This window comes from Dermacentor variabilis, chromosome 3 (assembly GCF_050947875.1).
Source record: "Dermacentor variabilis isolate Ectoservices chromosome 3, ASM5094787v1, whole genome shotgun sequence".
In the NCBI taxonomy this organism is placed as follows: Eukaryota; Metazoa; Arthropoda; class Arachnida; order Ixodida; family Ixodidae; genus Dermacentor; species Dermacentor variabilis.
The window spans coordinates 196507620-196534027 of record NC_134570.1 but is presented as its reverse complement, the minus strand read 5'-3'; the positions used below and the strand labels follow the sequence as shown (position 1 = coordinate 196534027).

Here is a 26408-nt window from a genome sequence, read left to right as displayed (position 1 = left end):
TGAGTTCCATCTGCGTTGCTGCTTTTGGATCTTGTTTTCCCATTGCAGTCTGATCTTGTACGGTGGTGGATTTGGCTTCAGTTTATGTCGGCACCCCTTCCCTGCTGTCTCATGGGGTTGTTGACAGATTTTACAACTGGGTTGGCAGTCATGTTCTTCCGGTTGATTTTCCATCCCGCACATGTAGCAGAAGTTGATAAGGGGTTTCGGGCAGATATCTTGCCGGTGCCCTAGTTCTCCGCAGGCTCTGCAGTATTGCACAGATTTCCTGTATGGTTTTCAGCGGTAGTCACAGCATTTATATATGATGTTGTATGGGACCTGCGGTCCGTCGAAGTAGATGAGTGCTGTTGACGATCTTCCCAGCATGCGTGCTGCGAGAACCGTGTATCTTGCGGATACTCGTAGCCCCTGTAGTAGTTCTTCTTCGCTCGTGCCTGGCGGGATGTTGTAGATTACGCCTTTGCTGATGCCCTCTGGGGTCCTCACATGTGCTTTGACTTCGTAAATGGACCCTCCAAGCTGGATGCTGGTGATCTTGAGGAGCATGTCGTACGCTATGTCTTTGTTTGGTGTACTTGCGATTATTATATTCTCGGCATGTTGCACTTGAATCCGGATGTTGTCGTAGAAGTCTTTCTGGGACAACTTGCTAGCTCGGCCGATGGCATGTGTCACTGCCACCAATGTCCATTTGGAGAGTTGTAATCCCGCCTTAGGTCTGTAGATGATCTTCGTGTCGTCCACTGGCAAAGGCGGAAGTCTCGGTTTTCTATAACGTCGCACGTTTCCCGCAATAGGTGTTGTTGCTCCGGCTTGCTGCGTTCGTAGTTGGTCTGCTTCCTCGGCTGTGGGTTTTGTATGCACCTGGGTCTTCTTGCCTCTCCTCTCCCATGTGTGCCATTTTTCCTGGATGTTTATCGCCTTTCCGCTGTTCACGTCATACGTCCACCCCGCTTCCAGTTGTTGCTGCTCTTGTATCGTCTCCACCTGCATTTCAATGCTGTTGTTTTCCTGGCTCAGTTCTCGTGCACTTGCTGCGTCGGATGCGTCAGTCATTGGTACACGGCGGCAGCGCCGAGTCGCTCTCGAAGAGAGCGAGCGGCGGCTCACGAGCGCTCACGAGCCACGGGATACGCTCCGCGGGTCACGGGCCACGCGCGTTCGGCTGCTTGCTTAGCCTTGTAGGGTTAGCTCCGTTACCGTGGCGCGAAACCTTCAAACGGCAAAAAATGACGAGAATTCCACGTACCGCTCATAAACTTGATATCCTCCGGTACCGCTTCCCGTGCCGCTTCCGTCGATGCCACAGTTTCGATGAATAAAAGCAGGTGTCCGGAAAATTGCCGAAAAATGCAGGAGCCCATGCGAAGTGCGTCAGCACTGCTTAGCCCCCTAGCGGGAGTCGACTACCTGGTTTAGACCTAAACAGAAAGGTAGCTCCAAAAGCTGGTCACAACTTCGAACCTCAGTCTGTCCCGGCGAAGTTAAAATCACCTAAAAGTATAATGTTATTGCTTTGATGCATGTTAGACTCCATAAATTTTCTTAAATGCAAAAAACATCTACGGGTGAGTTAGGAGCCCTGTAAATACAACCAATAAGGACTTGATGTTCACCCAACTTTGTTTTGATCCAGACCGTTTCCATCGCTTTTTCGGTCTCGAGATTATCATATGGTACACCGTTCTTTATCAAGAATGCGGCGCCACCACCTCGACCTTCCCGATCTCTTCTGACAATTGAATACCCAGGGGGTGTGACCTCTGAATCATTTCCATCCTAACACAGCCATGTCGCTGTTATACCCATAACATCTGGTTCATGCTCCAAGACAATGCTCTCTAGGGATTCCAACTTATATAGGATACTTCTGGCGTTCTCATTAATATTACTAAACTTTGCCTCTTTTGTACGGCGATGTCAGGGGTTTCTTGCGCGAAGTTGTTGCACAACTTTGACCCTTGCATGTTTATCTTCATCCCAACTGAACATTACATTATTAACGTTCAATTTATCGCAGACCAATGCCACTTTTGCTCCACCTTTCCTTTCCTCAGATCAAGAATTCCACAGCTTCTTTCGTAATTCAACAATCCTTTTAGAATAAGCTTCGCTTATACTAATCTGGGTGCCTTTGAGCTTGTAACAATTTTGTAGTATTATTTTCTTTGCGTTGTTTGAAAGAAAATAGTTCCGTCTGATTTTGCGTCGATTATCGTCATTTGAATAAGATCACGCCAAAAGAGGACCAGCCTTTGCGAAGCATAGACGGCGCGTTTCTTTACAAGAAGCCTCCTTCCTTAAATCTGCGCTCTGGATACTGGCAGGTTCACACGGCCGACGCTGATCACTGTAAGACCACATTTTTCACACCCAATGGCTTGCACGAATTTGATGTCATGCCGCTTGGCCTTTGTAATGCGCCGGCCACATGTGAAGGGACGCTATTTTGCGTGGCCTGAAGTGGCCGATATGCCTCTGTTGTTTAGACCACATTGCAGCGTTTGCGCCCGCATTCGAGACAAATCTACTGCGCTAAACACCTGCCTTACACATGCTGGTCAGCAGCTTAACATGAAGTGCTTTTTGGCGCCACATAATAAATGTATTGAGCCATGGTCTTTCCAAACATGGCGTCCTTCTTTATCCCGCTGAGCTCCAAGCCGAGGTGAAGCTTCCTAAGCCAACAAAACTTAAGGAACTGCATAGCTTTATAGGCGTGTGCGCCATTTTCGCCACTTTCGCCATTTTTTTCGAAATTTTGCTAATGTAATTGCACGCCTTACACAGCTTCCGTCTGGTACCGGTGACCTTTCTACTTTGTCAGATGAATGTGACGCCGCATCTACCATCTTACGTCGTCTAGTTACCTTGCCACTATTTTAATGTCACTTCCATGAGAATGCTTCTACGGAAATTCACAATGACGCCAGCGGCATCGGTCTGGGTGCAGTGCCAACGCAATGAAAACCTGGCTTTAGCGAGTACGTCGTAGCCTATGCCAGTCGAACTCTCACCAAAGCTGAAACGAACTACTCTGTGCTTGAAAACGAATGCACATCCATTGTATGGGCTCTTGCTCAGCTTCGGCCATGCCTGTACAGTCGACCTATTGACATCGTCGCAGACCACCATGCGCTTTGGTGATAGTCACGCCTTAAAGAGCCGTCTGGCCGCATCGCGCGATGGGCCATACGTCTACAGGAATACGACATCAGGGTTGTCTACCGCTCCAGGGACAAATATTTTGACGCCGACAGTTTATCATGTTTGCAAATCCCACCCGACGTAGACAGAGTTTCGCCCCTGACAGCCGCTGTATTAGCACTGCAGGTCACAGACTTGGCTTCAGAGCTGCAAATGGACCCAGGCATAGCCGCTCTTCCGAAGGTTCTGAAGAATGTTTTTCGACTTCCGTTGTTTCGTGTACTCCGCTGTCAAGTAACACACTTCGCAATTCGATATGGACTTCTCTACCGCCGAAATTACCGTTGCGATGACGACACCGTGTTGGTGAAGCAGCTCATTGACAAGGCGAAGGCACAAGAATACTCGGCACTCGTTGCACTGGCCCCCCCAACTACTTTATTTCAGAGCACACACATCACATTACACACTTGCGCACCCCCAGACGTTACAGATAAGCAAGGTGAGAATTAAAGCATTTCCAAATTCATTTGCCCACACATGCTGGGGCGTCAAAGATAGGCAAGAGATCCATCATGTTGTGCAATCCTATCCTATTGGGTGCTAACCTAACAAAGTTATTATCACACATTTTTCTAGTGTTCTTCCAAAAAGGCAACCTCACGATTGCTCAGCAGAACAGATGGTTGACTGATACAGCCCTCTCCTCCATTGTAAATGTGAAAAGCTTCCACTATTTCCCCGGTATGCTGATCCTATTGGTGTGATAGAACTGTAGTGTCATTGGGAGGCGGCCAGCGTGCATGTTGTGAGCAATACCCTTTAATGTGGGAATGAATATTTACCCCAGTGACCATTTATGCCCCAAAGGTCTTGTGTTTACACAATAGCCCGTTTGGCCGATGTATATCTTTCCACAAGATATGGGCAAACAGTACGCAACGGACGACCTGCGCTTGAGAAATTATTCCCTCTGCTTGCCCGTGCCCCTATAGCCGTTTGCTTTTATTTTTGTTGAAACTATACGATCTAGTCGGGCGCATATGCTACCAAGTTTTTAGGTGCTGAAAGAAAACTACTTGTAGACGATATTTGCTTCCTGCGTTTTTTAGCTTATGCGCAATCTTGTGTGCATATCGTATTGACGTAATCTTTATACTGTCATCCTCTTTTTGATGGGTCCTAGGGCTTCAACAAAAATAAAAGTGAATGGTTATAGATGCTCGGTCAATCACAGGAAAGTATTTGCCAAGTGCAGCTCGTAGGTTATATACTATTTGCCTATATATTGTTGAAAAGTATTATACATCGGCCAAACGGGTCGGTGCGTAAACGCAAGACCAAGAAATAAAGGTCACAGGGGGGAAACATTCATTCCCACATTGAAGGGGATTGCTCACACGAGGGATGCTGGCCGCTTCGCAGTGACGCTACAGTTCTATCGTACCACAAGGCTCAGCTGCCCAGGGAAGTAGTGGAAGCTTTTAACATTTACAAGAGAGAAGAGCGTTGTATCAGTCAACCATCTGCTCTTCTGAGCAATCAAAAGGTCACCGTTCTGGAAGAACACTAGAAAAAATGCGTAAAAAAATTTTCTTAGGGGAGCAACAAATGGGGATAGGATTACACACCATGATAGATATGTTGTCTATCTTTGACGCCTGAGTATGCGCGTGAAAATGAACTTGAAGATGTGTTTAATTTTGGGTTACCTATCTATGACGTCTGGGGGCGCGTAGGCATATAAATTAAAGTGTTTGTCCTGAAATAAAGTAGTTGTGAGTGCAGCGAGTGTCGTGTATTCTTCTGTATCTTCGCCTTGCCTTTGTCAATGAGCTGCTTCCCCATCAGGGAATGAGGAATAATCACCAACTCACCCAGTTTTCCACATTACTGAATACCATTGCGATGGCCGCAAGTGGCTTCTAGTGGTCCCGCGCTAACTTCTTCGTAATATCTGCGCTTCATGTGACGCTCACCCGCAGAGTGGCTATGGTGGTGTGTCTGGTACCTACACGGGCCTTCGAATTCGATATAATTGGCGGGTGATGCACAATTATGTCAGCAAATATACCCGCTCTTGCCCTAATTACCGACATCTCAAAGTGGTTCCTCATGCAGTCGCTCCAGTGCAGCTACTTCCACGCCCTGTCCACCCCTTTGACCATGTCATAATTGATTTATATAGTTCTCTGCCATTTACGCCTTCTGGCAAGTGTGGCGCCATAGGCGGTGCACCACCTGACGCGACACGTGGAAACTGTTGCCCTCCCAGCGGCCACAGCGCACGACGGCACTTCTTTCATCCTCCATCAACTCTTTCTGTGCCACGGCGCTCCTCGTGAAATCTTCAGGAACCGAGGGCGTGTGTTTCTTTCTGAAGCAGTGAAGTTCATCAATGCAACGTTATACACCGCAGCGCAAGTGATTATCACCCCCAGACAAATGGCCTGACAGAGCGGTTCAACCGTACTCTTGGCGACATGGGCTCCGCGTATATTCTCCTCGGATCATTCCAACTGGGACCTTGTTCTACCGTTTGTTACATGAACATACAACACCGCCAAACAGGCGACAGCCCGATTCTCTCCGTTCTTCCTTATCTGCGACCATGAATCTTCCTGTACCAGAGACACAATTTTTCAATATCATCCTGACGCTTCAGACTTCACTCCGGTTTCCACCACCGCTAAGCATGCTGCCCTGAAAGCCGCTGTTTCTGGCTATCGCTCGACGACTCAAATAAACCTCGTCACATACTATTCGATTCAGTATTCCATAGTTTAAAATACTCGCACACGCATAAAAATAATGCCGCGTACGCATCGTCTCAGAGCGTATAATGTCGGTGGTAGATGCTGACCTGTAGTAGGCAGTGCGGTGCGATTTCTACCATGATGGCGTTCTTTGGAACATGCTGCAACGCCTCGCAAAAGAGCACAGGTGAGACAAGGTTGTTCACGTGGTACTCGGCCGAGGACATCTGTGCGATGGGCTCGTGCCAGCGACTCTCAGGAAGCGATGTGCACACCCAGCGCTGGCTGCGAGGCTTTGGCTCAGGAATGACCTAGGCAAGAACAAGAAAGGTTGTATAGACTCAACACACTTTTGGAATGAATTTACTTATGCATGCAAAGCATTTGGGAATAGCTGTCTACTGAGCATTGCTTAGGGTTCTGAAATGCGTTACCAGATGGCGCAGCATGTCTGTGAGGTAGTGCGGAATGCTATGGGCGGGTCTTCATTTGAAGACCGTGGTGCGCAGAGGAAATGTAGCCCTAAAAGAAGACTGAGAAAGTGGATCGAAATAAACGGGCGGCTAAAGTGTAGAGGCATATGTACCCGAAAACACACACTTAGAGTAGATGAAGAGGTCTAGAAAGTTAACAACGAAGCAGAGCGTAATTTGAAAGTGTAAATAGAAATCACCACAAGCTAGACTCATTAGAAAGCAAGAGAGAGAAAAATAGACAGCGAATTGGATGCAAAGAATGGAAGCAAGAGAGACCGTGGGGATTCACAAGAATGGGAAGAAAGAAATCAGAACGGAAAATCTGTATGATTATTAAGGGCTCCGCATTGCAATTTGAGGCTCCAACTGGTTGCCTAAGGACAAAGACATACCGGAGAAAATATTAGCAACAAGCTGGGGCGCGTGTATGCTGCAGCAAAAATCCGGATATCAATCAGCAAATCCTAACAGAATGCAAAGGGATTCACCCAGTGAGGGCCAGAGGCAACGTACACTTTCCAGAAGCGCTTAGATTTGTAGTGGACGGAAGCATCAAGCGCTCAGCAGTAGCGATAAGCAAGAGACATTTTAGAGCATTGTTGGAAAAAAAAGCAGGGAACAAATTATTGTGACCGGATCCGTTCCAGGCATATGTAGCGAGGGAACGTAGACAGAGAAGTTATGAGGGAAAAGAATATTATGCAGATGTATACAGAAATTCCAGAATGAGAAACATGTACGGTATACCTGAGTAAACCAAAGAGGCTAAGGGCATGCTTATAAATCATCATCTCTTCAGGCGAGCAACTGAGTGTGTGTGACGAGCGCAACAAGACGATGGCAGTAGCAAAGCTTGATGGCAATAGCAGTGACATACTCACAGATTTAAAGTGCTCCCTCAAAGAAATGTTAAAACGGGTTTTGACATGGCCTGGGTCGATCGTGAAGGCCGTTTACAGTGGAAAGGAATCGGCTCTACGCACGCGATTGTAAAGAAGGTCTTGCATCGCAACACGATGTACATATTATGTGCCCTTCTGGAGCACCAGTGGCACGCCTTTTATGCAATTGAGGAATAATGCAGAGAGCGGTATCGCCTCTCGCAATGCATGCGTTACGAAAGCAGCGCGAAGAACTTTCCCCCTGTTTTCAACTAAAATACCTTCGAAGACGTGCGCCGTCAAAAGCGGTAGAGTCCGTTATATATTTGTCAACTTCTCGAAGAGCCCGCCATTTCTGCGGCATATGTGGATCAGTGGCGGGTCCTTCAAGCAGTTCTTTTCAGCTATAGGCAATCTTCATCATAACTAGGAGCAGACACTTTAAAACAGTCCTAATATAAAATGAAAGGCTCTTTATTCTTCTTTGGAGATGGTGTTTTGAAAACGGTAACTGATCCATAGCAAGTTCTACTTCTTAATCAGTAAGTTTTCCCCTAATATCGGAAAATTGTCCTATGAAAGAGGATTTACTAGGGAGACGAACGGTATCAAGGCATAATTGGCGTGTGACTAGAGCTGAATAGGGCTGTATAATATATTTTAAATTCCGTGATAATATCTCCATTGTTTGTGACAAGCGTGTCATTGAATATATGTGTGATATGCTTGGAATTCGCATGTAGACGTTTATCACGTAGCGCCTGGCCTTTACAGAGTGCAAGTCGCGGGTTGTACATGAACGAATAGTGAGCGCATCGATAGCGTTCAAGATTAGGATTTGAAGTTGCTATTAAAAAGAGTTATTTCTTCTATACATGCACCGGGAATTTATAATTTCAGTTCATGAAGATTGTAATTAAATTTTCGCATTATTTTTTCTTGGCACTGTTTGTAAACCTACCCTATAGACTATAGACTAGCTATAGTTTCGATTTCTGTGTCTCGAATTCCCTGGGTAAACACTTCCCAAGCTGCTAATGGGACATACGCTCCTTTCAAGTGAAACCAAGCTCGAACTCCTAGAAAATCAGCACATGTTTATTACAATAATGATTTCAAAACTGTGGTGCATAACCGCAGCGCGGGATTGGTCAAAAAGCGGGTGGTACTTATCGCACCAAAACTAACCAACTCTTATAAAGGAGTGTTGCGTGCTTATGGATCTCATTCCATGACCCATACCTGCAACGGAGGATAAGCTAACAACCGGGTAGTATACACCGTCACCTAAATGTGAGAGTGGAAGGCGGTAAGCAGACAAGCATGCAGGCAAGATGGCGGAACCGAGAAAATAAACGTTAGATATTTTTGGGTGAACCCGGGGCTCTTAACAACTCGATGTCGATGGCAGCGAGAGCGCTAGTGGGAAACCCCACCCCCTCCTGGTCTGTCGATCGTTCATATCGGCGCACCAAGGTTATGTAGAAGCAACACTCGCAATGCAGTTATTTCTAGAACATGCCACAAACAATTCAGAGCGTACACGTAACCTTATGATGGAGTCATTTGTTTCGAATTTTGATCTGAGGTTTTTAGCGGGAATATGAGTGGAAATAAGAAGACACACAGAACACCCACGGCACAAAGTTCCAAGAATGTTCTGTCCTCCAAAACCAGGTTGTACTTACATGCTAACTCACCTGGGTCGCAGCCACATGTACAGGTCACACAAATCAGAGCAGCGAAACATTTAGTGATGGCTCATGGTATGCGCAGAAACGTCAATTCCTTATCTTAGAAAGCGAGTGGAGGCTTACTGACACAACCATCTCGAGAGCAGTAATTTGCTCAGCTTCTATTTTGAGTCTAGAAAGTTCGCATTTACTTTTACCAGTAATGAGAGTTTAATGAAAGAGATAGGCGCATGGGTGTTTGCAATCAAGAGCCAGAAAGCCTTCTGACGTCATTTTGTCACTTATTTTTGTGTTCGCAGAATCTTTTACACGTCTGTCTGACTTAGCGACGCAAATGTTAACTCATCAAAACAATGCGATAGATAATTGAAGATTTACATTCCACAAACGTGTGCTTGCTTTCTACATGACAGCGCTTGTTACTCTATTTCTTCGCGGGTTTTCTTTTTCTGCCAAGCCTGAGTAGTTTAGTAGGTGCAGAGAAAACCACGTCTGTGATACCGCGGCGTCAAGTTTTCCTTAGACTGTGCAATAAACGGTGAATATACAGTATAACTACTGGTTTCTATTTGTCATGGTTGCTGCTTTTTTTTCCTGCTCACGATCAGTGCTTCCTGTTTTTTGCACTTGCGTTAGCAGCCTTTCGGTAACTGATGAAGGAATGTGGCAGGGATAACCTGCATCACGCAGGCGCATGGCTTGAATTCTCATCCCTTTATCTATGCACTGTGAGCACGATTTTATGTGCGTTACTGAAACAGATTTTCGCTTTTAACAGTTTGGAGTGAGCGGAAGGATACGATAATAGGGGTTTATTAGCTCTAAGGCTGTAGCGCCAGAACGTCATGCCATCACTGTAGGTAAATTTGAATTTACGAGATTTTATGACTCCTTTTAAAAGGTCTCAAAGGTAACTTGTAGTTAACTAAGGCACTGGCGTGTAACCGTTAAACAGCAAAGAAAAAGAAATTGTGAACAAGATTTAAAAAATCAGTTTCGTCCGAAAGACTAAGCATCGATTGCGATAGCAATTAACTAGACATCCCTGTCATGAAATGCTATTAAACTTATCGTCCATATAAACTTGGAACCATTCGCTTTATAACGAAATTAACAAGCTTGGAGTGTCACCGCGCGCAGGCGAACATCAACAGCTCACACTCGATGACTGCATACACTCGCTGTCGAAACACTGGCGTGAGGAAGCGCGGAATCAGCAGCGAGCGAAGCGACCTTCGCGCTTTAGCGCAAACTGAGCGGCGAAACCGTAGTACGCGCAAAGGCATGAGTACATCGCCACCTCCTCCCTCCCTCCCTCCGTCCCTTCCCTCTCCTCCCCCCGACATCATGAGGGCGAAGGAAGTCTTTGCGCTGCATCCCAGCTTTCCTTTCTTGCTCGCGATCGCCGGCTCCCGTCAGGCACGGCCGCGCAGTCCGCAGTTGTTGCGGACGCACAAGGGGTCTGTGTAGCGTTGGAACTCGGGAAGTCGGAGAAATGTTCCCCTAGCATGTCAGCCTATTCGTCTGTACACGTCCGCACGCCAAGTTTCATCCTATTTCATCCTAGACGCCAGCGCTCATTTCTCCCCTGGCGTAACGATTTCACCTCCCACGGGTGTACGTTTCCACCCCTTCCCTTTAAGGTCGCGCCCGCGCACAGATCGTGCTGCGCGCTAAACGTCTCTTGTTTGTGACTGCGCCTCTTCTGAAGACTGGAAATTATTAGCTTGTTGTCAACTGTCACGGACAGCAATGTAAGCCCAAAAGCGTTGATGCCACAGTGAAATTCTCCCGATTCACACGAAAATGGTACGAAGAAAGATGATGACAGACAGGGGGTTATTTCGGTGCGCCGAAACAAATAAACAACTGGCAAATGAAGCGATCTCGTTCATTGATAACTCGGGAGTGTATGACGGTTTTTACGTGTAATCCACATGAATTTGATCATCATAATGGGTATATCTTCCTTTTATTCAAATTAGAACTTTCAGTTGTTCGACCAGCGCTTGTCCTGTGTTCTTTCTCGTGTTTCTTTTGTGTGTGCGCTGCCCAAGAATGGAAACCACTTCTGTGGCATGTGCTAGCTGTGTCCGGACTTAACGCGTGCCGGGAAATTGAATATGTGCACGATGCATTGAACATGACCAGTGCATCACCACTGCACCGATCGATCGAGTTACTGGACGATACACGCCTGCGTCTTCATCGCGCGGGCATTGCTGAATAATAATAATAATTCTTTATTCCACAAAGTTGCAAAGAAAGCAGGGTACATATCAGGCCTGCCAAAGCAACACAGGGCTTGAGTGGCAGTTCCTGGCCGGCAGCGGAACCAAACAGTTATTCAATTTACATACTTTTCCCATTTAAATTAGTCTATGAAGGAAAAGAAAAAGAAACGAGTAGTTTCCCTGAGGCGACTAGTTGTCAATTTGCCTGACTGCCTTTTTTAAATTGTATTTGGTTTGAGCGCGCAAGACGGTTTGAGACAGTTTGTTAAAATATACAGGAACATAGTAGTCTCGTATTCTCTTGCCATATCTTGTACAACGCCTCGGTACGAGGTAGATTCTTAGGCCGCAAACAGCGTGAGGGAATGTACTTGACTTTGAAATTGCTTTCCCCGAAATGCTTTAGCCCAACTGTTTCCAGCAGTAGTTGATTAAAGTCCGGCATAAATACGGTTTTGAAAACGTCACTTTTGTCACTAAGATTTAAATCATAGCTGATGTTCTTTAGAATAGAACGTAGATTATAGTTGGCCCTAGTTAGCCCAAAAATATAACAATGACCATAAACTGTTATGCTGTACCTTAATACACTATAACATAACGCACGTACAACAAATTTTCGAACAGATAGGGGTATATAAAATCTCGAACTGCATAGCGCACAAGATACCACGCGAAGTCGTTTGCACACATAATCTAAGTGGGAGTTCCAGGGAAAATCACTGTCGAAGTAGAAACCAAGGTATTTTACAAAAGTCACATAATCTAGAGGTTTACACAGACATAGAGAACACTTTGAATTGTGAAGCGCGAACGGGTAATCGATGTCTAGTTTCTTCAGAGGATTGTGAAAACAAATAAGTTTTGTCTTTTACGTATTAATATTAAGTTAGGAAAACTAGTCCATAACCTTAGTCGCCGTTGCTTGTAAGTAAAAGCATGCATAAAGTGTGTTGATTCAGCTATAATGACACTATCTTCTGCATACTGATACAATCCAACAGGCACCGTATCAGCAAGGTCATTCACATAAATATTATATAACATTGGACTGAGTATAGACCCCTGGGCGGCACCAGATTTTATTACAAAGAAATCGCTCATAGCCTGCCCTAGTGAAACCTGCTGGCGCCTGTGACGCAGAAAATTTTCCAGGAGCGTCAGGAATGTGCCACGAAATCCTAATATTGAAAGCCTGGTTAACAGAATACTATGACTCACGCTATTGAAAGCTTTGCTGACGTCAAGGAGGATGCCACATACGATCTCCTTACGTTCTAAAGACAAGTTCAACACACTTGAGAACGAAGGAAGGAAGGAAAAAGTGGAAAAGGAACGGCAGAGAGGTTAACCAGTTTAGCTCAACCTGCTTGCTACCCTACACATGAGAGCAGGATGGGTGGATGAAAGATGGGGAGGAGAGAGAGATAGCACATAGCACAGCACACACATCGTCTAGTAATACGATAACATATTACATAAGGCCATTCTCGACGCTCTTGCGGCGGCTGGCCTAGATGGTCGAGTCTTGTGGATTGGAAGTTACCTATCTGCAAGATCATACTTTCTGTGAGCTGACGATGGCCCAACTACGCGACTCTATACCAGCAGGGACGTTCCTCAAGGCGGTGCTCTCAGCCCGACGCTATTCAGCCTCGCTCTTATTCGACTTGTTGATTACTTGCGAACTACCATGAAGGTTTCAATATACGCAGACGACATCTTTGTCTGGACTTCGGCAGTCACACGTCCTCAGATACGTGTGAGGCTTCAAAGAGCGGCAAGTTTGACAGCGAGCTACTTGTGTAAAGAAGATCTCAGCATATCACGAGAAAAATGTGCACTAGTGGCATTAAGTCGCGAACCAATGACGCCTTATATCATGTCAATGAATGAGCCCGACACTCGAGAGAATAAAGTATTAAAATCATTAGCAAGAATGCGGTCATCAGTACCGAAAGAAGTGAAATCACATTCGCGATTGCGGTGCTTATTAGCGTCTCTAAGGTTATTTAATAAGGATCATGTTTTTCTGGGGCCCTATAACGTAAAACTATTCCAAAATATTATATTCCAATTCTGCAAACAGCCCATCACGATTGGTCAAAAACATTTTTGGACCACCCCCACTTCACCAGTCTGTCAGCGACATCACAAAAACCGCGATAGCTCCCCATCTTATATGACGAGTATACAGTGATTATGCATAACTTGACCAAAAAAAAATAGTTATTTCTGATTCGACGCCTTTTCGCCATTAGCCCACGACTATTGGTCAAAAGATTTCGGGCTGCACCCACTTCACCTTCCTCTCACGCGACGTCACAAAACCGCAAAAACTTACCGCGTCAAAGTGACGCGTACGCGTTAAAGATGCATTGATATGCCGAACAAAACTGAATTTTCTTCTGAATAGCCGCAGGCTGCCCCCTTCCGAAAGGAATACAAGATGGCTGCCGACGATCGCTCCGGCACTGGCTACTCGTCCCTGCTGGAGAGCATGGGTTTATTTGCGTGTAATAAAACTTTTTGCGTGGCCGTGTAACGTTTTCGAGAACTTTCGGCACGTTTAGGACCTCGTTCTGCCAACTCTTCTTTACTGAGGATCCCTTTTAGCGTCATTCTTAAGCTTCCGTTGCATGCCGCGGCAATTTTCGACGAGCAAGCGCAAGCTAAGCACGAGGAAACGGACTAATCACAGACGCCGGCACCACCCTCTTCATGCGTTTATCGATATTCAGTGCAGCGCCTCGACCCCATCAAATCCCTCTCCACTTGAGTATGCTCCTCGCCTCTTGTGAGCCAATAAGATAAGACAAGCCGCACAGTGCAGGCAATGTTATTCGTTTCCAAGCAAACAAAAGTTACCTCCTATGAACGAGGGGAGCATTTGATTGGATTGTTCAGGTAACCCCGCTGGTGACCGCCCGATGCTTGCGTTGGCGGTTACACAAATTTGACGTCAGGAGATTGGAATAAAAACATATCGGAATAGTTTTACGTTATGCGACCCCTGGTGTCTGTCCGAGCCGATTTAAATTCATTCCGTAAATGCATTCGCTTGGCGCGACGAATCATCGCATTTGTCCTATTTCTGGCTGCTTTGAATTTTGACCGCATCGCTTCAGAGGCAGGATAACGTTTAGTTTGGTGTCTGCGTTCGAGCTCATTTCTTGAGGTACTGGCGCCAAGCCCGCAAGGGGACGACTGCGGCGAAGCTCGTTCTGTTGGGCTTCCGTTGTGGACAGACGGTGTCCCTCAGGTAGCACGAGGTAGTAGCTGGCTTACCCCGCTCCTTCCACCACAACTGTGACGATGTACAGCGTTTATTTACAAGATGAAGAATGAAAAGGCATCGCTCAGCGAAAGCAATTCACAGCACCGCACGCGAGTCAGGTCAGCCTTCGTTCTCCTCTTCATCCGAACTCGGCTCACGCATTTCAGTACGACATGTTTGAAAACAATAAGTGCCAGTAAATTTAATTGTTTTGCACATAGAAAGGAGTTATGTAACTTTAGCTGCAGGCCAGCTTGCGCAAGGCCGGTCAAAACATGTTTCAAGCGTTGAAGCTGTGTCTGGCAGTTGGAGGCAAAAACGATTAGGTCATCTAAGTAACAGAGGCATGTCTGCCACATCAAGCCACGCAGAATAGCGTAGATCATCCGTTGAATTGTAGCCGGCGCGGCACAAAGGCCAAACGGCATACATACAAGTCGTCCGGCGGGACAAATCTAATCTTACAGAGATCAGCCTCGGCTATGTGCACCTTCTGATATCCACAGCGAAAATCTTAGGAAGGAAAAAGTTCGGCTCTTTCTAAACAGTCAAGTGCGCCGTCTATGCACTGTAAGGTATCTACACACTCTATTGCGTGATCTTCTTATTCATGCGGCGATAATCAACGCAAAACTGACTGGAATCATCTTTTCAAGAAGGACAATTGGGGTTGCCCAAGGATATTTCGCCACGAAATAATACCACGACATAGCATGTCGGTCACCTGCTCGTCAATAACGCGCCCCTCTGTGGCCGAAGACCGGTAAGGTCACTGCTGCAGAGGAGCATGAGCCAGTGTCGATGGTGTGGGGTACAGCTGTCGTTTTAGCCAAAGAAGTTCTGTTGCAATCAAATCAAGAGCTCAATTGATGAAGCAGACGAAGAGGCTCGTCGTGTTGCGTCAGTGTAAGGTTGTGACCGATCGATGTGGGAAGGGTCGCGGTGAAGGAGGCGAAGGCACAGGGTCTACAGCGGCGATGTAAGCTGCATGTTGTGTTGAAAAGTGAGTGAAACGGCTAAGCACGACTGAGGCATTCTCGGCGTAACGATTGAAGCGGGAGTGACGTTGGCTAACATACAAACATTGAAGTGGCGCCACTGCAGAAATCAAGCGCATCGAAAGCAGCGGACCAATTCAGCGACTGGCAGAGTTGAGACTGCATGAAAAGCACACTACCGCCAAACAGGGAGTCACGGGACAAAGGGACTATCACAGACGACCACGGAGGTATGTCGGCGTCTTCTGTGACCACAAGTTTGACAGGAAGCTATATTAAAATGGCATGGCATAAAGAGGGAGGAACGCAACATCGACGCGGTCGCAGTCAATGGCGGCATGATGGCTTCACAAAAAATCCCATCGTAATATGACGACTTGAGAACAAGTGACGAGAACAAAGAATTCAATAACTTAAGGCTACTCTTCAAAGACGACTCATTATTTACAGACTCCTAATGGCTCAATGTGCTATGTGCGAGCTGTGCATAGCGAAAGACCTGAAAGCGACGTCATCACGTAGCGAAGTCTGAGCCAAAGACGGGCATGCATTACCGAAATCGTGGCTCGTGCGTCTACAACTGCTAGTGTGTGAATTCCTTCCACGATCATATCAAACACCTTACGAGGGGAAACAGGAGGCCTTGAAGATTTGGCATGACACGCAGTACACGCCTCCAGATCCGGTGACTAGTTTTCTTTAAGACGAATGGTAGGCCGACGCTTCAGGGGCGATATGGAGCGGCGGCGAGGGGGAGGCGGTCGACGACTGACGAATGCGGATTCCTCCGATACACTCATAGAATGAAAAGGGCAGATCCGGTGAAGCAGGGTGTTCAAATGATATAGGAGGCTAGTTCAAAGTTGGTTGTCCGAAACGACCAGTAGGTGCCATCCGGCCCCTGCAGAAATGTGCCACGTGGCCAGCTTTTCCGCAGGGGTAACAAATCCGCCTAATGTCTGGGGTGCGCCGTGCATGGGCCTTGCACGTAGGAATAGTGTCGCAGTAACCGGGCGAGAGACGGTGCTGTCCACGTTGTTTCATAATGCAAGGCACGGGTCGACGTTGCGGGCATCGTAGCGACCTGCTCATAGCTGATTGCCGCTGCAGCATGAGCGTTGTGAAGGACATGGGGAACGCGCTCAACGACTTGTTCTTGAATGATGGGCTGCAGCGTAGGCGTCAACAAAAAGGAGGGCGTCTCTTGTGTCAGAGGAGCTAATGACAGTTGGCGGTTCACCGCTTCCCGAACATACTGTTTATTCTGCACCATCAAAGAGGGGAAGGTCATCGGAGGCAACAGTGAAACTAGCAAGAAAGCCTACCAGTGCACTGTGGTATCGAGCTGCTGCTGGTGCATTTCATTTAATGGCTCCTTGTCGACGTCTTTTAAGATATGTCCGATCCTGTCGCTTTCTGCCATTGTCGTATTGACACGCTTGCACAGACCCATGAAATAACTCGACAGAGCTTGTGGATGTCCCACCACTCCGCTGGGCTCGTTCAAGGAAACGTTGCTCCACGTGAAGCTTGGGGACTCCAGGCAGGCGAAACACCTTTGCTACGCTAACAGACAGAATATGGCATTGTTCAATTTCGTAGCCTTGTCCCACTCGTTGTCGTTGCTCACCCTTTCATAGAAAGCAAGACAGTCTTCGACGTTATGGTCTGCTATCCTGATGAAAATGGCAGGGTCGCGCTCACGCAGTGCACCAGAGCAGGCCACGGCAGGTATCGTCGCTGCTGGACGTGTTGACCAGCCTTCCGCCGTGACGCGAATGCATGGAATAGCCCTGCTTTGAAGTTCCAGGTTTCAAGGTGCACCCCGTCCCTACATCAAATGCGATGTCGTTTGCTGGAGTCCTCGAGCGGGAGTAGGATCACAGCGGCAGCAACAATGGCCAAGCTGGATGGGTGAACTGGATGCAATACGTGCGACTGCGACGACGCTTTCTAGCGTGTCGTTCTTCTGCTGACTCCGAAAGACGCATCGGTGGCGGAGCAGTCTAGATTTCTCTATAACTTCGTTATCTTCATGTAGAATGGCTCGTATTTAAAAAAAATGGCATGCATGAGAGCTGGGACTCCCTCTGTACGGTGCAAGTGACCGCGGTCTGCAGCGGACCACTGCTTGTTGCGCTTCGCCCCTGGAATAGGCAGTACATGTGTCGAGTTAGCACCTGAACAACACTTTGCAATGTGATGAACGTGGTTTAAATAATGGATCAGAGATCCCAAAACTATACGGCGCAATGATGACGCTTTTCTCTCGCATTTACCGCGGAATCGCCATGGATATTTTTCGTGACGCTGTTGAGGCGTCAATAACCGGCACAAAAACCGCAGAGTGCCTTCTTTCTTCGCGAGCACAATAGGCTATGACCAGGGGCTTTTGGACGGCTGGATTATGTCGTAACAAAATATATCTGGCTTGTATCCTGGCAGCGTCACGTCCTCGTGTTAAAAAGTGGTATATGCTGCGGCGCACTGGCCCTGCTGACTGAAACGCAATGATGCGTTGCTCCATCGTTTACGTTTCGCGTATCCATCCGTGAAAAACAGCGCGAAAAGGCACGAACAAGTGAGGAACACAGTGAAATTTCTTACTTTTCTCTGTTTTCTCACCCTGTCTTTCACCGATGCATTCATATCAAGTATCCCGAATTCATACGATTTAAGATTAGCCGAAAGTTCGAGGAAGTCGAGAACCATTTGGAATACTCCTGGAGACGGCTGCATAAGTCTTCTTGCCTGTGTTTTCGGAGGATGGGGTTGACGTCAAATTTCGAACTGTCGTCGACAGTCGATAACGCCTCTTGTGATGACTCAGATAATGAAAACGCAGTGGCCATAACAAAGACGTGATAGAAAAACGGTGTTATAGAAGCGATATACAATCATAAAGAAACACAAGTGGCAATATTGTGCCAACAGCAGCTAACCATTTGATATGACCGCTGCCTGGTAACGATGATTATGTTTCCATACAATGGAAGATACATACACCGAGGGGTCGGTGAAAAAGCCGGTCCTCTTGTTGATCATGATTATTTATATATAATGACACAAGCCATGAAGCTTGAAGTACGTATCGTGCCAATATCAACTAGCTCTTGGAGATGATTGTCGCATGTTGATAACAGTTGTCATAATATGGTACCTACAACGGGGACTGTCCAAGAAAGGGCTAGTGAATTTAGGTATAAAAAATGCTGAAATGCAAGCGTATATGAAATTAGTCACCTTGGACTGGAATCAATACGCGAGAGCACATGAGCGCCACAGTTTTTTTTACATCAAAAATGCAGGAATGAAACGAGTAAACTTATAGGGTTGCATTAACTGCTTCACGAAAGCGTCACTTCACCTAAATTCCAACCATGTGCGTTGGATCTCGATACCTTCTTTTTTTCCTGTAAGTTTGCTGGGCTGGTTGCTATGGATATTGTGTGCTCCTGTGTAAATTAGGTGGCATTGTATCTGCGTCGTCGTTGCTGGCATAAATTCTGAGGAGGATTTTTTCGTTCTCCACCGACTACCTCATTCTAGGCGCATACTCTGTTTCGGCTATCTGTCTTGTTTGAGGCTCGTTATTATCATTGCCATTCGACCCACTTTTGTGCCACCGACGCTGTACTTACAGACATGACAACGTGGAAGTTCACTAACAAAAGCGTCGTCATGTAGAAATCAATTTCTATGCGACGCACACAATCTCATCATCATCATCGTCTACAGCACGCTTCCTGGCTCTTCGAATTACAAACACTGGCAACACTGCTATTACAGTCGGCACAAAGCCTTACAATTATTGCCCACCGCTGCTGTTATACTTTCATCGGACTACGTAGCATGCGCGCGTTTATTTGCGTGTGTGTCTAAGTGTAATTTCAATCATTTTTGCATTACATTACTCATATATCCAGGCAATAGAGAAAAAAAAAACTTGTGCGATAGCGAAGTCGTTAGTGCACCCGACTGGCGAATGCACACTGCTCCAGTAACATGGGGTCGAATGATAATGATGGCTGTTTTGGGCAAGTTTCTTTGTTTCTTTGCTCTGTGAAGAGTCAAGGCTGGGGATTACAAGGTTACGTTACAACGACAAAGATTGCTGTGTGTCGTCAATGACGCCAGCGGTCTCCGTTAGCGTAACGGAATAGACGAACGGGCGGCACGAACAAGACATACTCAATTTCGAGCACATAACTGCAGGAGCAATAAAAATAAGCCGCTGCTGCTGTCGAATCGTGGTTGTTCAGCGCTCACATGGCCCACGTCAGTTCACAACAGATGTATTTGCAGCGCAATGCAACAGTAGGGCGTCTGGAAATACCAGCGTCAGATTAGGAAAGTCGCATCTATTTATTGCTTACCGTTTCCAAAGCCTCAAGCAAGGGTGGGGCTATTTTGCGAATGCATTCGCTGTGGAAGGCTACGTCTGCGCCCTCCACTTCTCTGGCAAACACGCCTTCATCCTTCAGCTGTTGTAACAATTTTGAAACTGCGTGTGGTGGTCCAGACACAGTCACTGAATCCACGGCGTTGTGGCAGGCTGGTACCACTCCGTCACAACAGCGTCGTTTGGCCTCTTCCCACGTCAAGCCTAACAGAAAGAAGGAAGAAAATAAATGCTAGGAAATTTATTAAAATCAAGCTTTTTTTGTGAACGCCCCCCCCATCCGATTCTTGCTGATTGACACTGCTGCTGCTGTTGTCTCACCGCATAGCTCTCACACACTACAAAAAAAAGCATATTTACGATGGTGGAACCAAACCGCCATCATCCCTCTCAACCGCTCGATGCTCTAAACACAACAATCGCACGCGTAGTTCTCTTGTACCAAAGCGAACCGTGCCCAACGTTCCGCAGCACGTGCGGTAGCACATGCACTCGATAACGTGTATGCACGCGTCAGTTTCCAGGGGTCCAAAGACTAAAATGGACGAAACATACAGAACCTACGCACGGTATTTTACACCGTACTTTTCTCTACACCTCTCCTCCTCATTATTTCCTCGACTAACATCAGACACCTTCTGCAAAGCAGCGATATCACTGCGCTCACGGTAGCTTCGCTTCACCGTGCGCGTTCCACCGTGCGCGTTCGATCTGCACAGTTCATTTTTCAGGTATTTTACATAGACTGGCACTAAGGATCTACATAGAGAGTGAGGGGGGCGGTATAGCATATTTTCTAGAGTAATAATATAAACCTGAATCATATTTTCTAGAGTAATATTATAAACCTGAATCAGTCGTTGATACGTAAATAAAGAAATCAGAGAACTTCCTAGCTGTGCAAATACCAAACGTTCGTGTGGGGTTAATGGAAATACAAAATCATGTGCCGCACCTCGGATTGACAACGGAAATAAATTATTGGACCTTCATTTTATCACAAGGCAAAAAAAGCGGAGATTCTTGTCAAGCATAGTAACAAGAAAATCTAGTAGCTGGTTCAGTTACCCTTTTGTTACAAAAGAAAAGGACAGCAAATATTCAAATGTGCTTCCTTTATTCGCGCGTTCCTGTTTTTTCATTAGGAACATATGTAAAACGAGAGATGCACTCGCTATAAGAGCTACTTGCTGGGACATTGAGGGTCCTATTATAATACTCTGGTCATAATGATTTGTATTTATGTGCATTGCCTCGACTCAGAGGTGTTCAGATACTGCAGTTTTTGGATAGAACCGAATCGCAATATTCTATGGCCTTCGATATCGAATACGGGATATTTCTGATGCATAAAGAAGCAGACATAGTAAAGGTGTAGTCGCCAGTGGGCAGATTTTAATAAAATATAAACAATTATTTTCCAAACAGTGTGTAATCAGGGGCCCTATAACGTAAAACTATTCCGATATGTTTCTATTCCAATCCCCTGACGTCAAATTTGCGTAGCAACCGACGCAAGCACCGGGCGGTCACTCGCAGGGTTGTCTGAACAGAACAATCAAACGCTCTCCTCGTTCATAGGAGGTCACTTTTGTTTGCTTGAAAAACGAATAACATTGCCTACACTGAGCGGCTTGTCGTATCTAATTGGCTGACAAGAGGCGAGAAGAACGATCAAGTGGAGAGGGATTCGCTGGGGCAGAGCCAGTGCACTGAAAATCGATAACCGGATGAAGAGGGTGGTGCCGCCGTCTGCGATTGGTCGGCTTTCCTTTACTTAACTTGTGGTGGCTGATTGAAAATCGCGGCGGCATGCAACGGAAACTTAAGAATGACGCTAAAACGGATCCTCAGCAAAAAAGAGTTGGCAGAACGAGGTCGTAAACCTGCCGAAAGTGCTCGAAAACGTTGCACGGCCACGCAAGAAGTCTTATTACCTGCAAATAAACCCATGCTCACCGACAGAAGCGAGTAGCCAGTGCGTGAGCGATCGGCGGCATCTATCTTTTATTTCTTTCGGAACGGGGCAGCCTGCGGCTATTCAAAAGAAAATTCAATTTTGTTCGGCATGTTGATGCATCTTTATCGCGTACACGTCACTTTGACGCGGTGAGTTTGTGCGGTTTTGTGACGTCGCGTGACAGGCAGGTAAAGTTGGTGCAGCCTGAAAACTTTTAACCATTAGCCGAGGGCTAATGGCGAAAAGGGGTCCAATCAGAAATAACTGTTTTTCTTTTTTCTGTCAAATCATGCATATTCAGTGTGTACATGTCATATCAGATGGGGAAGTATCGCTGTTTTCGTGACGTCGCGCGGCAGGCAGGTGAAGGGGGAGGTGGTCGAAAAAAGTTTTTGACCAATCGTGGAGGGCTGATAGCAGAATTGGAATAGAATAGTTTGGAATAGTTTTACGTTATAGCGCCCCAGCCTGCAACGTAAAGTGTAAGTAGTCAAGCCCCACAAAGCAACAACCGCTGGAAGTGTGAAGGACTTACTCTCGCGCCTAGTAATAGCGATCCAGCTGACTTAGCGGCTGCGCTGCTGGCATGTACGACTTGGCTGATCGTATCTTTACCCCCTTTTTTTTTATTGCAATCGCACCCTGGGGGGGGGGGGTGCAAACCTGAAGCCTTCCCAGCGAATTCAGACGTGGATACGAGTTGGTCGCTGTATCATTTCAGGTGGTGGACAAGGACATCCCGTACACGGTGGCAAACGCAGAATGAGGGTGTAAGCGGCTCTACGACATAGTCGACCGGATACGTGCGTTTTGACGATATGGTGTGGTCCGTTATATTTCGACAGCAGTTTTGCCGAATGCCTAGGCATTGTACAAGGTACGAACAACCGGACAAATATTCCGGGAGGGAAGTTCGGGTTGGTATTGTCGCCATCACGATTGTGTTTCTATCGTTGTTGATAGCAGGAGAGGAAATTGCGGGCTGACTGACGCCATTTCTCGCAATATCTGGTGACCGCTTAAAAAGGAGTACATTATGACGCATTTGGTTGGATAGAGCAAAACCGTGTCGATGGAATGGGAAAGATTCCGACCATGGCAGCGAAAATATGCATAATGCTGTAGAACTTTGCGTAGCTGTATTTGATGCCTACGTGGCAAACGAGAAAATATCCTAGTTTGTATATTCCGACGAAACGTGCATGACGAGCATGTAAACACGAATTCAATCGAAGGAATCCGCTACCATTAGTTTGAAGATGGCGTGCGGTGGTGGTTCGGTGAACAACGCGGCATTCAACAAGCAGGACTTCAAACAAGTTCACCAAATACAGACGCCATCTACCGCTCAGCAGCACCTGAGGTGGTCCGTGGCGAAAATTTAAGTGGTGGATGAGAAAGAATGGAACGTAATTGACGGTGGGTAGCACATTGGACAAATGTACTGAGACAAAATGATTCGAAACCAACCATCGGAAAAACTTGGGTTGCTAAGTACGAGGCAGTATGTACATACGTGAAACTCATCGACGAACATCTTTCACAGCGACATGGGTCACTATGGATGCGGCACTGAGTAGGCACCACTGCTGGAAGGAAGTCTTGACGCCGACGTGGAACACTTTATATGTGCCACCCGTTCGGTGCTAATCTTCAGTAAACTTTTGGGATGCCAAGTTTGGACACTGCTTGAGTACCAATACGTCTGTGTCGTTCTTCAACGCACGTCTTTAACCCCAACTTCGGTAACTAGATATGCACCACTGCGAATGTGTCGCTCTACAGTGATGAACAATGATGATGGTGATATGGAGTTTTATGGCAAAAGTGCCAAGTATGGCCAAAGAGCCCCAGGCTTGTGTTAATGATTAAGCAAAACGTTAAAGTGCGCGAGGAAGAGGGGACGTGGACAGAAACATAGACGCACACGCAAAGCGCAGACTTCCAAATGGCTCGATTTCGTGAAGGCAGGTTCTACATAAGGTTGTAGAAAATAGAAAAAACAACTACGAACAATCGCGATAAAATTCTGCAGGAGGCAGTGACGAAAAATAGCAAGGCCATGTGTGCATTAAGGCGCCGGAGAGTCCGTATGTGCCCATCTAAGAATTCTATTTGCTTGCTTGATAGGGAAAAAAAGCGAGCTAACGCAGTTGTGTTACATGTGCTCTGGTATGGCGACGACTTTTTAGTGATTTTATGTAATTCATTCAATAGCGGCACCGACAGTGTTGTGACTAATGTTCTTGAGTCATTCTCCACTGAGGGGCAAGGTTTGAATAACATCCAAGAATTGACTAAGGACAACCATATCTAGTATCCAGAGTTTAAATTGCCGCTCACCGATGACCACGTTTGTTGGTCGTATAATCCAAGGTCTAACAAAAGTATTTCACCTTACAAGAATGCACATTAAAGACTTGTGAAACCGAACATCACCATGTCTAGTTGTCTCCGGGCCGTAGAGGAATCTTGTGCACATGCAGCATCATCTACTTCCAAATATCAGCTTGAGCGTCTGATGTTTCGTGGCTACCCACATCAATTAACTTGCAATACGTCCGAGAGCTTGCTTCAAAAACTAAACTACATTTTGTCATGCCGTATCTGCATTGTCTATCCCACAGCAATAAGAAGGTTGCGGAAAAGTACGAGATTCGTGTCATGTATTTAGCGCCTTGCAAACTTAAGAAAGTGTGCCCACTACTGACTTAAGCAAAAAAGGGGTACAGCTCATGCAAGAAGAACCACCAGAACAAGTTCACGAAAAGCATCTCTAATGTTATCTAGGAGATACCGCTGTCGTGCGGCCGGTCCGACATAGGTCAAACTGGCCGCTGTTTCAGTGAGCGTGCACAGGAACACTAGGTATCCATGCGCACCAGCACGGGCAGCAACGTTCCCTTGCACTGCAAGAGGTGCGAAAGCGGTGGTGTAGCTAGGTCGTGTGGCACCCGAGACTCATAGGTCTTCTGTCAGCCCCTCCCCCCCCCCCCCCGGTTGCAGTCAGGAAGGCCAGGATGTCGAAGATTTCCGGGGAAGGCAGGCGGGGGTGGTGTAATGTTTTAGCACCAGCACAGCCGCCTTGGATACCACGTATGTCCCCCGCTTCGATTTCGTTCCCAGAGATTACAAGTGTAGCAGGTACACACTCTGTTTTATTTTTTGCGTCAAATAACACAGGGTGCTCATTTTCCCATCTGCTCTCAGACTATTTTTCTCGCCAACCAATACATATGCGGCATTGTGGAAAATATGACTCACAATTAACAAAAATATTTTAATATAGTTCAAAGCAGCAATTTTAGAGACAGTATTGCGCTTGAAAAATAAAGCCCGACAGTCAAATGTTGCCAAACAAAAACTTCACAAAAATCGTCGCAGGAACTACGGCGTGCTGTGGGCAGCCCTGAAGCCAAAGGACAAATAAATATCCTGTCAGTGGCACTGATCTCCCCATCCTATTATAATATGCCAGCGGTTCCATGCTGCGCGGGCGCCAATACCATGACAATTACGAGTTCTTTTCATTTTGATCTATAAAGCCTTTCTTTCCAAGTTTTCCAAAACCATCAAATGCATCGACTGCCTGACATTTAAATCAATCCTCAAAGACTGCTGTCGACATGACATACAATGCAGCCTAGGGGATGCATAAAAGGTGCATTGTACGATGGCACACATTCGATTTTGAAAAGCACCACACACACCGCACCGAATTTTACATCGAGCTACAGAATGTGCGGGCGATTCGCCGGCGTGCGGAACGAAGAGATAGGTGCAGACAGTCCAATATGATTTGAAATTGCTCAGGGGCAAACAGAAGAAAATACAGCGTCGTATGAATCAGCTGGTTTTCACTACGATGGATGTCTTCCTGCGAGTCTCTGGATCCCCGAAAGCCTCTGTCACTCATATGAAGAACTGTCCGTGGCATCCGTGAAACTACTGGACAGTTCTACTCATTTTATTCCTTGGCTCTTTACTTACATTCAAAATAGATTGAAGGCGCAGAATTCTGTCGTAGGAGGATTACCGCTGAAGCAAGTTCAACAGGAATGCAGGCTCACGACCACTCACATTCTAAAGTTCTCCCTTTATGGATTGCCCATTTTCCCTGCGGTAACTAGAGGCTGCCCTTGCTTTATGCAGGCGTTCCTCAGCGCCAACACCAGATGGCATTGCGCATTACCTTGGTGAACGAGCTCGAAAAGCAGTCCTGCTCCTGTGCAACAACTCTTGGCAGACTGGCATGGTTCCCTAGGAAAGGCAGTAAGGTCGCCTGATTCCGCTTTTCAAAGCTGCAAATTGACTTTGGACATAGCGTCACACCATCCCATCGCATTTGCGAGTTGTGTAGGAAAAGTAATGGAAAAGATGTGGGGGGGGGGGGGGGGCGCAATACCTAATGCTATTCCAAATGTTTGTATTACAGTTCTGCAATCAGCACCATATGATTGGTGAAAAACTTTTTTGAACCACCCCCACTTCGCCATGTTCTCATGCAACGTCATGAAAACCGCGCTAGCTCCTCGTTTGAAATGACGTGTACACACTCATGTATGATTGGAAAGAACGAA

The 26408-nt window shown here is 46.5% G+C and overlaps 1 protein-coding gene across 1 annotated transcript in view; it reads right to left on the bottom strand.

Moving 5' to 3' along the window:
- The window catches only part of LOC142576586 (fatty acid synthase-like), a 285463-nt gene that overhangs the window by 187577 nt on the left and 71478 nt on the right, over positions 1-26408 (bottom strand). Inside the window, exons 9-10 of the mRNA XM_075686771.1 lie at positions 19843-20072; positions 6014-6217 (exon numbers count right to left, since the gene is read on the bottom strand). Of these exons, the coding sequence (XP_075542886.1) occupies positions 6014-6217; positions 19843-20072 (434 nt within the window). The remainder of the gene's footprint in view (positions 1-6013; positions 6218-19842; positions 20073-26408) is intronic.